General features: G+C 36.2%; 1 protein-coding gene across 1 annotated transcript; it reads left to right on the top strand.

Annotated features, from left to right (window-relative positions):
* The first annotated feature begins 6,115 nt into the window (after nucleotides 1–6,115).
* On the top strand, nucleotides 6,116–6,859 carry LOC133796286 (secreted RxLR effector protein 161-like). Its single transcript, XM_062233759.1, has 2 exons — nucleotides 6,116–6,631; nucleotides 6,722–6,859. The coding sequence occupies exons 1-2, from the start codon at nucleotides 6,116–6,118 to the stop codon at nucleotides 6,857–6,859; spliced, it is 654 nt and encodes a 217-aa protein (XP_062089743.1).
* Nucleotides 6,860–13,523: the final 6,664 nt, after the last annotated feature.

The following is a 13,523-nucleotide window of genomic DNA, read 5'->3' on the forward strand; positions in this document are numbered from 1 at the left end:
GACTAGTGTTGTAGCGCTACTTACAGAAACAAAAGTCCTTCATATACTCCATTTAGCGCTATTGTGCTAGCGCTGGGGCGCTAGTTACAGTGACTTAACTCGAACTCCTTGTTTCCAAAACGAGTTGATTTTCTCCCAAATTGCTCCATTTTCTCCCACTTTTACCTCATTCATCTCTTTTCACCATCTTAGCATCAAAAACCTGAAACATGAACAAAAAAGCATAAATCTGCAATAAATTTCCCTAAACTAATGAAAACCTTCCTAAAAACTAGACCATAAACAAGCCTAAAACTCATTTATCAGCCTTAGTTTTAAGGCTGAACCAATATAAAATCTCCCTGTGTGATTCTTTTTCTTCCCTTCTTTATTTTTTGTTCTCCAAGTGTTTGTGTTTTAGTACACTTTTCTGTGTGTATTTGTTCTTGGTTTGTTTTACAGCTGAATCTTTGAGCCTTGGGGTCATGGATTGCTTTACCACGATAGTGGTATTAGAGCCAGGTTACAAAGATTGAAGAACAAGACTCATATTAGATTCTTGATTACTACACAAAAAGAAAGGAGAAGCAAGAATGCCGACATTGAGTTTCGATCTCAAAAAGTTTGACGGAACTAGGGATTTCAGTCTTTGGAAGGAGAATATGATGGCTTTTCTCATACATCCAAATCTTGATGGTGCTCTTATTGGAGAAACCAAGCTTGATGAGAAAAATAAGTCTTAAGAAACATCTGAAAATACAAAGGTGATGATGAAGAAAGCCAGATATGCAATTGTGAGGCATCTGTCAGACCACGTGTTGTGACAAGTAATAGGAGAAGAGTCTCCTGTTGGTATGTAGTCGAAACTTGAAAAATTATATATGACTAAGACTACATCTAACAAAATATATCTATAAGGAAAATTCTATAGATTCACAATGGATTCTACTAAAACCTTAAACCAGAATCTTGATGATTTTAACAAGATTGTTTTAGATTTGAGTAATGTGGGTGAGAAGGTTGTTGAAGAGGACCAAGCTATAATATTGTTATATAGCTTACTTGATCAATTTGGAGAACTCAAGACAGTGATTCAGTATGGTTGTAATGCCCCGAATTCTCCGATGTGTTTAACGGCATGAATAGTAGGCCGGGAGGGCCATACTTGCTTAATTATGTTATTAATTGATTAAATGCATGTATATGTTGATTATATTATGATATGATGTGAAATGCATGCATATGAGTCCATATTTACAATTACAGGGGTGTGATGATAATTTGGCCCGTTGAGGGTAATTTGTGTATTTGGGTGCATGATATGATTTGTGAATGAGATTCTATTATTATGGAGATATATTCGAGCTAAGCAGCATGAGACGGTTATTTTTAGTGGATTAGCGGTTTTACCATAACGGGGTCAATTTTTGGGTAATAGAAATGTTCATTTGATGATAGATTGGGAATATTTGAGATCAGGGTGAAATTCTGGAGGTTTTGACTACAATGTCTCCGGGGGTGTTTTCGGGACCCCGAGCATTAGGTTTTATTTGAGGTTACTTAAGGTTGAAGTAGCTTATCAGATAGAACATACGATAAGAAAACCTTCCGTTCTCCCTTTTCAATTTCGTTTTACTGTTTAAGCCTTTTTGACGAAATCTTGAGTTCTAGGAGTCGGAATCGAGCGAGGATCGAGGCATAGCGATCCTAGGAAAGATTAGAAGCTTCTTGACTGAAGGATTTGACGGAAAACAACCCAATTGAAGGTAATCAAAGTGTAAGTTTTGAGTTTTTCTGAGTTTCTAAGCTTTGAATTGATTTTGTGAATTGTTGAGTTTCCGATTCGTTTGAACCTTGGGTTTTGAGGGTTTTGATGCATGGGGAAGCTTGGGAACTTTTTTTTTATGATTGGGGAATGTTTAGGTATGATTTATAAGGTTTTGAAGTGCTAAAAATGCGTTTGGGAATGGCCCAGGGTTGGGGGCCGCAGCCTTGTTCTTGAGCGCCGCGGCCCTAGTTCGAAGAAGCAGGTGTCAGGAAATTGGCCTTGCTGAGTGCCGCGGCCTAGGACGCAGCCCTAGCCTCAGAGAACCCTGGGGGTCGTGGCCCAAGGTGCTAGGGCCGCAGCCCTTGCCCTGTTTTTGCCCCGTTTTTGCCCCGTTTTCTCGTTTTGACCCCGGGAACCTAGTTTTAGGCCTCGGGAGTGTCCTTACTACTTGGATTAGTTTGGATTGATCTCTTGGAGGCTAGATAATGGTTTGAGAACCCTTGATTATCTTGATTATTGATGGTATCCCATATGTGTTGTGATTAGGTAACCGCTAAAGGACTAAAAGCTAAACCGTTCTCAAAGGTTGTTCTTTTGCTCATTCTAGCTCGAATCAAAGGTAAGAAAATTGCACCCAAAGTGTGACATGCATGGATATTTGTGAGGCATGTTGATTGTATAAATATGGACATGGATTGAATATAGAATCGACAAAAGTGTTAGTATCAGCTGTGAAGCTGTGACTTATTTGTCAGGTTCGGCAGTGATACTGGACACAGGTCAGGTAGCGCTAATTTATTTGTCAGAACGGCCTTAGCGTGAATCACGCAAGCCAACAGAGATTAGATCTAATTGACTACTAGCATTGAATGACTCAAGGAGCATTAATGCCTGACCGACCCTGAGGGTCGATGAATAAACAGAGCTTGGAGGCTAGTGGCTTACCTAGCAGCCACTCTCCCGCTAAAAAGAGAGCTTGGAGGCTAGTGGCTTACCTAGCAGCCACTCTCCCGCTAGAAAACAGAGCTTGGAGGCTAGTGGCTTACCTAGCAGCCACTCTCCCGCTTGAAAACAGAGCTTGGAGGCTAGTGGCTTACCTAACAACTACTCTCCCGCTAAAATCATGTGATGTTCATTCGCTTGTTTGAAAGCTTTATGCTTAGTGTGATTATAATGATAATCATTTGATAATGTTTATGAAAAGTATTATGTTTTCTTGCTGGGCTATGGCTCATGGGTGCTATGTGGTGCAGGTAAAGGGAAAGAGAAGCTCACTTAGCCTTGAGTGGAGAGCTGAAGTGGTGATGTGTACATATGCGGCCGCTTGACCACCACGGCCAAGGAGTTCTCAGAGGAACTAGGGGGTTTACCCTATTTTTGCCGCTTAGGTCAGCGGGATTGTAACTTTAAAATAGTAGTGACCATTTTGTACTGAGAACCACTTGTAAATGTTTTGTTTAGCTCTGCAGAGTAGTTTGTAATAAAATCTCCATTTCCTTTTTAATGGTTCTATACCTTAACTTGTTAATTACACTTAGAGCACGTTTTTGACCAAAGGACTCAGGTAACGAGTCAAATTTCCGGTCCACCGTTCACCATAACTGTTCTGGGGTAGCCAGGGCATTACAATGGTAAAGAAACTCTGTGTTTGGAAGATGTTCTGTCTATTTTGAAGACTAAAGAATTTGAGCTGAATGTTGAGAAAGGCAAGAAAGAAAAAGATGAGTCTTTGTTCATGAGGGGAAGACAACCAAGAAGATCTTTTAGTATAAGGAAAGACAATTCAAATTGGAGGTCTCCTGCTCGATCAAACTCAAGAGGAAAATAAACAAGAAGGTGTCACTACTATGGAAAAATCGGACACCTTAGAAGGTTTTGTTGGGATTTGAAGAAGAAAAAGGAAAAGCGATCAACACGCAGATGACACTACTGCACTCATAGATGGAGCAAGTCTGGAATATTCTGATGGAGAATTGTTCAATGTGTCATCAGCAAGAGATATAACTGAATGGATACTTGACTTAGGATGTACCTATCATATGAGCCCAATAAAAGAATGGTGTTTTGAATTCAAGAAATTGCACAATAACAAAGTACTCAAGGGAAATGATCAAGCTTGTCAAGTAGAAGGAATTGAGTCTATAGCAATAAAATACTTTGATGGGATAGTAAGGATTCTTGAAAATTTAAGGTACATACTAGATTTAAGAAGGAATTTAATATCAATTAGTGCACTGGATTCTCAAAGGTTGTGCTTCAAAGGAAGTGATGGAAATTTCAGAATCTCACAAGGTTCAAGAGTAATAATGAAAAGCATAAAAAAGCATGGTTTATATGTACTTTTTGGTAGTACTGTCATAGCTGGTGAAGCATCAATGGCCAAACATGATAGCTCAGAGATAGAAATTTGGCATCAAAGGCTAGGCCACATGAGTGAAACAGGTATGACTGAACTTTGTAAACAAGCTTTATTAACTAACATAAAATCTTCTTCTTTGTCTTTCCGTGAAACATGCATTAGAGGTAAACAACACAAAGTCAAATTTTGAGTTGGAAAACATAAAGCATCTCAGATTGTGGAGTATGTCACTCTGATCTTTGGGGGCCGAGCAAAGTAGCTACTCAAGGTGCAAATCACTATTTTTTGTCCATAGTAGACGACTATAGAAGAAAGGTATGGATTTATCTTTTAAAACACAAGAATGATTGCTTTGAAAAATTTAAAGAGTGGAGAAATTATGTTGAGAAACAAACTGGTAAGTTGCTGAAAGTTATTAGGACAGATAATGGCCTAGAACTTGATAATAAGGAATTTAATACTTGGTGCAAAAGGGAGGGGATAGAAAGACATATAACAATAATTCACACACCACAACAAAATGGGGTGGCTGCGCGAACGAATAGAACTCTTTTAAATAAAGTAAGATGCACGCTTAGAAACTCTAGTTTGCCTAAACAATTTTGGGGTGAAGTTGTCACTACAGATGCTTATTTAGTAAATAGAAGTCCAAACAGAGTAATTGGCCTAAAAACCCCGGAAGAAAAATGGTCTGGTCATCCCCCATCCCTAAGTCATTTGAGAATATTTGGTTGTGCATACACTGATAAACTAAGTTCAAAATCAGTAAAATATTTGTTTCTAGGATATCCAAGTAGTGATAAAGGTTTTAGGCTATGCTCATTAGAACAACCAGGGTAAAAAATAATTAACAGTAGAAATATTGTTTTTAATGAGAAAGAATTTCCACACTTGAAAGAGAAAGGTAGTGTTTCATGTGATGCAGGAAACCCAGGTGAACAAAGTACCAATACAGAGATAGAGTTTACGTTAGTTAAGTCTCAAGGAAAAGTAGACGAGTCTACTAGTCAAAGTGGAAGTCAGGAACTTGAGCAACATCTTGATGATGGGCAACCTCAAGAAACTCTTACTAACTATCAATTAGCTCGAGATAGAACCAGAAGGGTCATTCGTGCTCCTTGCAAATTGGGAGAAGCAGATGTCATTTCATATGCTCTGAATGTGACAAGACAACTTGATGAAAGTGAGTTATCAACATATCTAAAAGAAATTAAAAGCAGAGATTCAAAGTTGTGGATTAAAGCTATGAATGAAGAAATGGACTCTTTAAGGAAGAATAAGACATGGGGTTAGTTTCAAAGCCTAAAGACAAGAAGATAATTGCTTGTAAATGGGTTTATAAGCTAAAAGAAGGGGCAACACATGATGAGGCAAAAAGGTATAAAGCAAGACTTGTGGCAAATGGATTTACACAAGAAGAGGGGATAGACTATAATGAAGTATTCTCACCAGTAGTTAAGTATAAAACTATAAGGATCATGCTAGCTTTAGCAACCTAGCTATATTTTCAAGTGGAACAAATGGATGTTACAACAACGTTTTTGAATGGAAAGCTTGAAGAAACCATTTTCATGAGTAAACCTGAAGGTTTTGAGGTAGAACAACCAGGTGGTGAACTTGTATGCAAGCTAGAGAGGTCTTTATATGGTCTGAACCAGTTGCCTCGTCAATGGAATAGAAGGTTTGACGATTTTGTGACTAGTTTGGGGTTCAAAAGGTATGAGTTTGATACATGTTTATACTACAAGAATTTAGAAACAAGTGATGTTTTTTTCTTACTCTTATACGTGAATGATATGTTACTAATTGGAAAAGAAAAGCAACACATTGTTTGGTTAAAAGGACAGCTTAGTAAGGAGTTCGAAATGAAGGATTTGGGTACAACAAAGAAAATTCTTGGCATGGTCATTACAAGGAATAACAAAGAGGAGAAGTTGATTATTTCTCAAACTGGATACTTGTCAAAGGGGCTTGACATATTCAACATGAGTAATTCTTAACCTGTTAGCATGCCTATTGCTGGGCATTTCAAATTTTCAAATGATCAATGTCCAAAGAATAATGAAGATACAAAAAGAATGGAAAGTGTTTCTTATTCAGAAGCAATAGGTTGCTTAATGTACTCAATGGTGAGTACCATACTTGATCTAGCCTATCCTATAAGTGTATTAAGTAGGTATATGGCTAATCTAGGTGAACCTCATTGGGAAGGTTTGAAATGGTTGTTAAGATACATCAAAGGCACTTTTAATTATGGATTGTACTTCAAGAAAGCCAAGGGACAGATTGAACTCGAAGGATTGGTGGATTCTGACTATGCAGCAAATAGAGACAATAGGAAGTCAGTAACATCATTTATTTTCTTGTTGAATGGAAATTGTATTTGCTGGAAAACTCAACTACAACCTGTGGTGGCATTGTCTACAATTGAGGCAGAATTTATGGTAGTAACTGAAGCTATCAAAGAGGGAATTTGGCTTCAAGGCTTACTTAAAGAGCTAAAGATGTTGAAGGGAAGAGTTACTGTATAGTCAGATAGTCAGTCAGCAATTCATCTCAGCAAAAATCCAGTGTACCATGAGCGTTCAAAGCACATTGACATTAGGATGTACTAGATAAGGGAGAAAATTGAAAACAAAGAGATTGACTTGGAAAAGGTCCCTACTGAAGAAAATGCAGCAGACTTGGGTACTAAGGTGCTGCCTTTGAACAAGTTCAAATATTGTTTGAACTTGATTGGTCTTGAAGAATGATGAAGACATAAATTCGAGTATACTTCTCCCCTGATCTAAGGTAGTGTCTTATGCCATTAATATAAGGATTAAGGTGGAATATGTTGGGGTAATCCTAATATCACTGGCATATGACATGTTGTTATTAAGAGGTCATTAAATAACTTATCTCTTTTGTTACTCTTTTAAGCCTAGACAGTTACAACAAACTTTTAGTCAGTTACAACAGATCTAATTTTACATTCAGCACGTAAAGCATCTGGAGCTGCAACTATATATATCCAGGGGTTTCAATAGTTGGGTAGAAGAATAATAAGAGTTTTGAGAGGTTTTGAAAAGAGGGATTGAGAGAACAAAGGTTAATTTTCTTTGTACATTGTTGAGTGTGTGAGAATTTACTGTGGTGTAAACTAAGTGCTCATAATTTGAGTTGTACAGAGTGTTCAAGAACCTTTGTAGAGGATGAAGGGCTGGTTGTTTTGTAACATCGATTCATTATAGTGGAGAAGTGCTCAGACTGGATGTAGGCCTTAATTTTAAGATTGAAATAGTATAAAATCTCTCCGTGTGATTCTTTTTCTTCTCTTCTCTATTTTTTGTTATCCAAGTGTTTGTGTTTTAGTACACTTTTCTGTGTGTATTTGTTCTTGGTTTGTTTTGTAGCTGAATCTTGGAGCCTTGGGGTTGTGGATTACTTTACCACGACATAATAATTAAAATATATATATATATAGAGTTGGTAATACTAATAATGAAAGTTATATAAGATTATTGCTATTATTGTGAATAAGGCTTCATATTGTTCTGTAACATTAATGACTATAGGGTGTAGAAGTGGGTAAACAATAAAGTGATAACTACTTTCAAAGTAAAAAGTAACAAATGGGGAGGTGATTAATGAATTAGGTAACACTTTTTCCCGGCTAGGTAAAACTTTTTTTGGTATCTAAAACTTGAAAACTAAAACCAGCGAACAAAAAAATAAGAGTGAATCTTATTTTTAATTTGATAATAATTAGTTTTGTATAGATTCTTACAGCATTACAGCTTGCACTTAACACATTACATCTCTGCCTTGGTTCTATGTGCAGGTGATAAGTTGTTACGCACACCTCCTGACAATTGAAGAGCGTAAAAATGCTCCTAACGAGATACAACAACTTTGGTTTATGACTTGTCGAATGTCTATAAGTTTAAATGTTGGAATATGTACTATGAGAGTATGTACCACTGCTCTATATTAATTAATTTTATATTTAGAATATGTAACTTACTATATTGTTTTATTTTGTGCCATGATAGCATCAAAATTTGGGTGTATGCAAACCAATAAAAAAATGGGCCGCACAAGTTCAATGGCAAAAGCTGTACTATGGGAGGCTAAAGCACATTGAACATGTATGTATCACCATACATTGATTTTATTTCCATTTAATTGCATTATTTTACCAAAAAAAAAGTCTTCTGCAATTGTTTATACAATCTTCTCCATTAGGAATTTTATAAATTGCTTGTGCATATAAAGATTAATATGTATATATATGCGTGTGACAAGTTGGTGATACTCTCTGGTCTTATCTGTTTCTCTTTGTTTATTTTTTAATCTTATAATTTGAGCTTTCAGTTTTGTTTATACATACATCACAAGAAAACAAAAGTGGGATTTCATATTTTCTCTCTTTTTTTTTACTGACATGAAAATAATGAGTCAACAATAGGATCAAGATGATGAGTTGAACTTCCGCATTAATCTTCCAAACACTAACCACAGCCTTGATGTAGCGTGACTAAATCCAAAGCCTATATTTATATATATATAGATAAATATACGCATATATATTTGTTTATAAATACATATATACATTTTATGAACATTTCTCATAAATAAATTAGAGAAAAGTTGTTGAATTTATGAAGAGCTTTTCTAAGAATGTTGGTGGGATTTTCACGAAGCTCCACTACACTTAGCGAATTTATGAAGAGCTTTTCTAAGCATATTAGTGGGATTTTCGCGAAGCTCCTCTGCAAATTTACAGAGAGCTTCTCTAAGCATAATGGTGGGATTTCTGTGAAACTCCTCTACACTTAGCGAATTTATGGATAGCTTCTCTAAGCATGTTGGTGAGACTTTTGCGAAGCTCCTCTATACTTAGCATTTTTTCTAAAATATGCTCATCCACTCTTAGTACATTTTCCAAAAAATGCTCTTCCACACTTAGTATATTTTCTAGCTTGTAGAGTAAAATTTGCACTCTAGCAAACTTGTAGATATGTCACAGCTTCGTGTTTGTTGTGAATTTTTCCTTATTGATAAAAAAAAATCTTGGCTGGATACCAGTGAGTAGTGAACAAACATAGAAACCCTTTGAGATGTTGAAATACATGATGAGATGATGAGGAGTTTGTCGAACTGTTCGAGGAGTATTGTAGTCTGTGTAGTGTAGGATACTTAATACTTTTTACAAAAGTGTATGATGGGAAGCATTCCCATACTTAGCGAGGAGGAGATCTCACTCTTAGGAAGAGCTACTCTTAGAGAGGTGGAACTTTGGAGCTCATACTCGGAGGTAGAGCTACTCTTAGAGAGGAGGAGCTCTCACTCCGAGGTGGAGCTACTATTAGTGAGGAGGAGCTCTTACTCTGAGGTGGAGCTACTCTTACAGGGGAGGCGCTCTCACTCCTAGGTGGAGTGTCTGCTCTTAGAGAAGGTTGAACTCTCACTCCTGGGCGGCAGAGTGTATGCTTTTAGAAAAGGTTGAGTTCTTACTCTTAGGTGGGGTGTCTACTTATAGTAAAGGTCAAGCTTTCATTCCTTGGTGGAATGTCTGCTCCTGGAGAAGGTGGAGCTCTCACTCCTAGGTGGAGTGTCTGCTCTTAGCAAAGGTCGAGCTCTCATTCATGGGACTATTGTAAATAGAGGTCTGTCTCTATTTGAAAACACACTATATACTCTCTTTTAGAGAGACATTATTTTCTACACTTTTTCTCTTAGTAAATTTTATGTTTTTTATTTAATCATGTGTAGCTAAGTTTCTATTTAGGTTAAGGCCTAAGGATGATTTCAAAGCCCTAGATTTCTTGTTCTTAATAATTTTCATTGTTATTTTGTTCCTGATTATCAAATTATTCATATTCATCTATGCTTAATTCTATGATTATTGTTTAGATCTTATTTAGTAGAGCTCATCTCTTTAATTTATTATCATCTTAGAATTTCTATTCACATAATTGTTTAGAATTCTAAGTTTTGAGTGATAAATTATAATTTAGATTAATGTCGAAATTTGTTTTAATTATGATGATGAATATGACCTAGGTTAAATAGATTAGGGGTGCACATTGGGCGGGTTTGGGTTGGTCGGGTTTGGGTTAGTCAGGTGGAAGAAATTAATACCGAAACCACCCGAATTGCTCTCGGATTTCTTCGGGTTTGGATTAGGTCGGGTGTGGACATGTCAGGTTTGGGTGGGGTCGGGTTCGGGTGTGCGAAAAGTGCAACCAAACCCGTCTGAAAGGGGGTCGGGTTGGTCGGGTTCAGGTTACTCAAAAGACAACCATACTAAAAACTCATATTTTAGATTTGATGATGTTCAACAAGTTTACTCAAAATTAGAATATCAATAAGAGCAACTAATTTTGCAATTGGCAATGAAACATTATTATTCAATTGCATTTCATTGTCTTACTTTAAAAATTAGTACAAGTAGTAGTAATAACATTATTATGCCATTTTTTCTCAAATTCTCTCTTCCCCTAAAACCCACTTTAAAAATAAATAAATAAATAAATAAAAATACCCCACTTTCATTGCAAATTGGATTTTTTTTTTCAAGGAAGTAGTAGCACCACAATTATGTTTCATTGAATCCAAAATTTGGAATTTTTGGTGGTGTGTGTAGAATCATGGACTAAAGGGGTTTTAAATCCTTAAGCATAAAATAATGGTTATATGATAAAAACATGCCCAAAAGTGCTATAAGTTAAAAAAAAAAACAGGATATGCCAAAATGATATAATATAAGCTTTACTTAAATGGATCTTCATGACCAACCAATCACATAGTGACAATAACTAAACAACACTATCAAGTTTTTGAGTCTGCCCTTCTAGAGAATTTCATTAATTTTTTTCCCTTAGTTGTGTGGTTGGGATTAGTTGAAAAGCACATTTGTTTTGTTTTCTTCAATAGAAAAAAAAATAATAAAAAAGTGAAAAAAGAAAAAGAGAATTTAAATTATTAATAATAAGTAACTTATATGAAACATCCAAGTTCTAACCATAATTAGCTATAAACTCAAAAGTCCATAATTAAAATTTAAATGTCCATACCAAATTACCAATGCCATAGTCCAAATCCAAAAGTCCAAATTCAAATTTCAAAGTCCTTAACAAAAAGTTACCAAACTACTACAACTTAAAAAGTCCACAAAATAACCAAAGTATAAAGATGAGGTTCCCATCTTCATTCAATCAGTTCCTTGTGCAAGTGATGAGGCTGTAGATGGAGCATTAATAGAACCAGAAGGCGAAACAGAAATATTTTCACTACCACTAGCTCCAGCAGTTGTAGTATCACTATCACTTGTGATCTCTACAATATTATACATTTCCATAAATATTATTTAATTTCAAACAATATTTAATTCCATAAATAAAATTCTAAATAAAAGTTTGTTTAACAACTTACCAGACTTCGGAATCTCTGATGTCTCTAGAACTTCATTTTCATCCATGTACTCTCGAACAATGATTGGTTGATGTGAACTGCTCCACCAGTTTTTGAGACGTATTAAACATTCAACCATTTTAGGACTTAGTGAGCTCCGAAGGGATCTAAAATTCTACCACCAGTCGAAAAGGCAGCCTCAGAAGCAATAGTTGTAACTGGTATGGCTAACACATCACAAGCAATGGTTGACAAGATCTTGTACTTGGATGCATTTCTGGCCCACCATTTCAAAATGTCGAAGTTGACACCCTCAATCATAGGTTCAACATCCTCAGTTAGATACATATCAACCTCATTCTTTGTCTTACCACCATCTTCCTCTTTCCATTATTGTACAACTCATCATGCAACGAAGCATACTCATTCAAACTAGAAGTAGTAGTGAATGAGGAAGAGGAAGATCCATTAGGGTGAGGTAGATAGTGAGACTGAGACTGAGACTGGGTCATATATGGCTAAAGTAATGTAGAGCCCCCACCATACAAATCAAACAGTGATCGTAATGTTTGTTCTACCTCATTAACCATCTGAGCGCATGCCAGTGGACTATAAAAAGCTTTGAAGCAATGGGTGAGATACTTGAGCTTGTATCTTGGGTCAAGAACCAAGGAAATTATAAGGGTCTCGTTACATTCCTCAATCTTTCCCCAATATTTGTCATATTTTACCTTCATGTTCTATGCCATACTCGCTAACAACGGGTCATCCTCCTCAACTGCCATTCTATACAAAGTGCACTGCAGATTACATATTTCAATAAAGTACTTGTCTGCTGTAACATAGGTTGATCCACTAAACCTTAATGTATTATCCTAGAAAGTCTCCAAAAACTTCACAAATACCGTTGCATTCTCCCAGTCCGTTTCAGTAGGCGGCCCCTCTTTTTTCTTTCCATCTTTGTCAACCTCCTCAAAATACTTCACAAAATTTGCATCTCACAGTAAGCTTTCAAAAGCCTTTTGGAATCTTAATGCACAATTAAGCATGAGATATGTAGAGTTTCACCTTGTTTGGACATCTAAAGAGAGAAGTCCTTTGCATTAAATTTTTTATTCTACAACAACTTCTTTAAACCTTTTGAGCCTAGCGGGAGAAGACCTAACATATCTGATAGCATGTCTAATGCTAGCAATCGAATCATGCTTCTCTTTTAATCCTTCAGTGACAATCAAGTTTACAATATGAGCACAACATCTCATATGTAAAAACTTCCCATCTAAAATGAGACCATTTTCCTTTTCTCTAAACCGTCTCTTCAAAAACCGAATAGCAACATCATTTGAAGAAGCATTGTCCACCGTAACGACAAACAATTTTGTAATGCTCCAATTATCTAAACAAATCTCAATCTCTTTGCCAATAGTCTCCCCTTTGTGATCTACCACTTGACAAAAATTTATGATTTTTTTCTGATAGTTGAAATCAGAGTCAACCCAATGCGCCGTGATGACCATATAGTTCAAATTCTGAATAAAGTCCATGTATTAGTGGTGATGGATACCCTCTCATGCTTTAAATATTTTTCAATTTATTTTTCTCTTTAGCATACAATTCCAACACATCCCGAGCAACAGTCATCCTGGAAGGGATATCAAACCTAGGCTGTATGGTTCTAACAAATTGTAGGAAACCCTCCCCCTCAACATGTCTAAAAGGTAACTCATCCAATACAATGTACTTTGATAATGCAAGCATGCATGCCTCTTTGTTATAAGCCATCGGAACTAAAGTTGTTTCCCCCTCCTTCCCTCCTATTACTGCTCAAAACTTAAAATCTCTTGCTTTTTCTCATCAATCTTATATGGACTAAACTCACAAACATTCCTAAAGTGATTCCAAAGATGACTAGTCCCATGCTTTTTACTATCACAGAAGAACTCACTCCCACATTAACAACAAATACATTTGGGTATCTCTTCTTTGTCGTTAGGATCAACTGGGGGAAATTTTTCAAAA

Source organism: Humulus lupulus, chromosome 8 (genome assembly GCF_963169125.1).
Source record: "Humulus lupulus chromosome 8, drHumLupu1.1, whole genome shotgun sequence".
Classification (NCBI taxonomy): Eukaryota; Viridiplantae; Streptophyta; class Magnoliopsida; order Rosales; family Cannabaceae; genus Humulus; species Humulus lupulus.

What these genes read in the sequence shown, in the direction of transcription:
- LOC133796286 (XM_062233759.1), top strand. Translation starts at nt 6,116, where the DNA reads ATGCCTATTGCTGGGCATTTCAAATTTTCAAATGATCAATGTCCAAAG. An exon ending in TGTTGAAGGGAAGAGTTACT is followed by an intron (nt 6,632 to 6,721) that starts GTATAGTCAGAT and finishes AGGATGTACTAG; the next exon opens with ATAAGGGAGAAAATTGAAAA.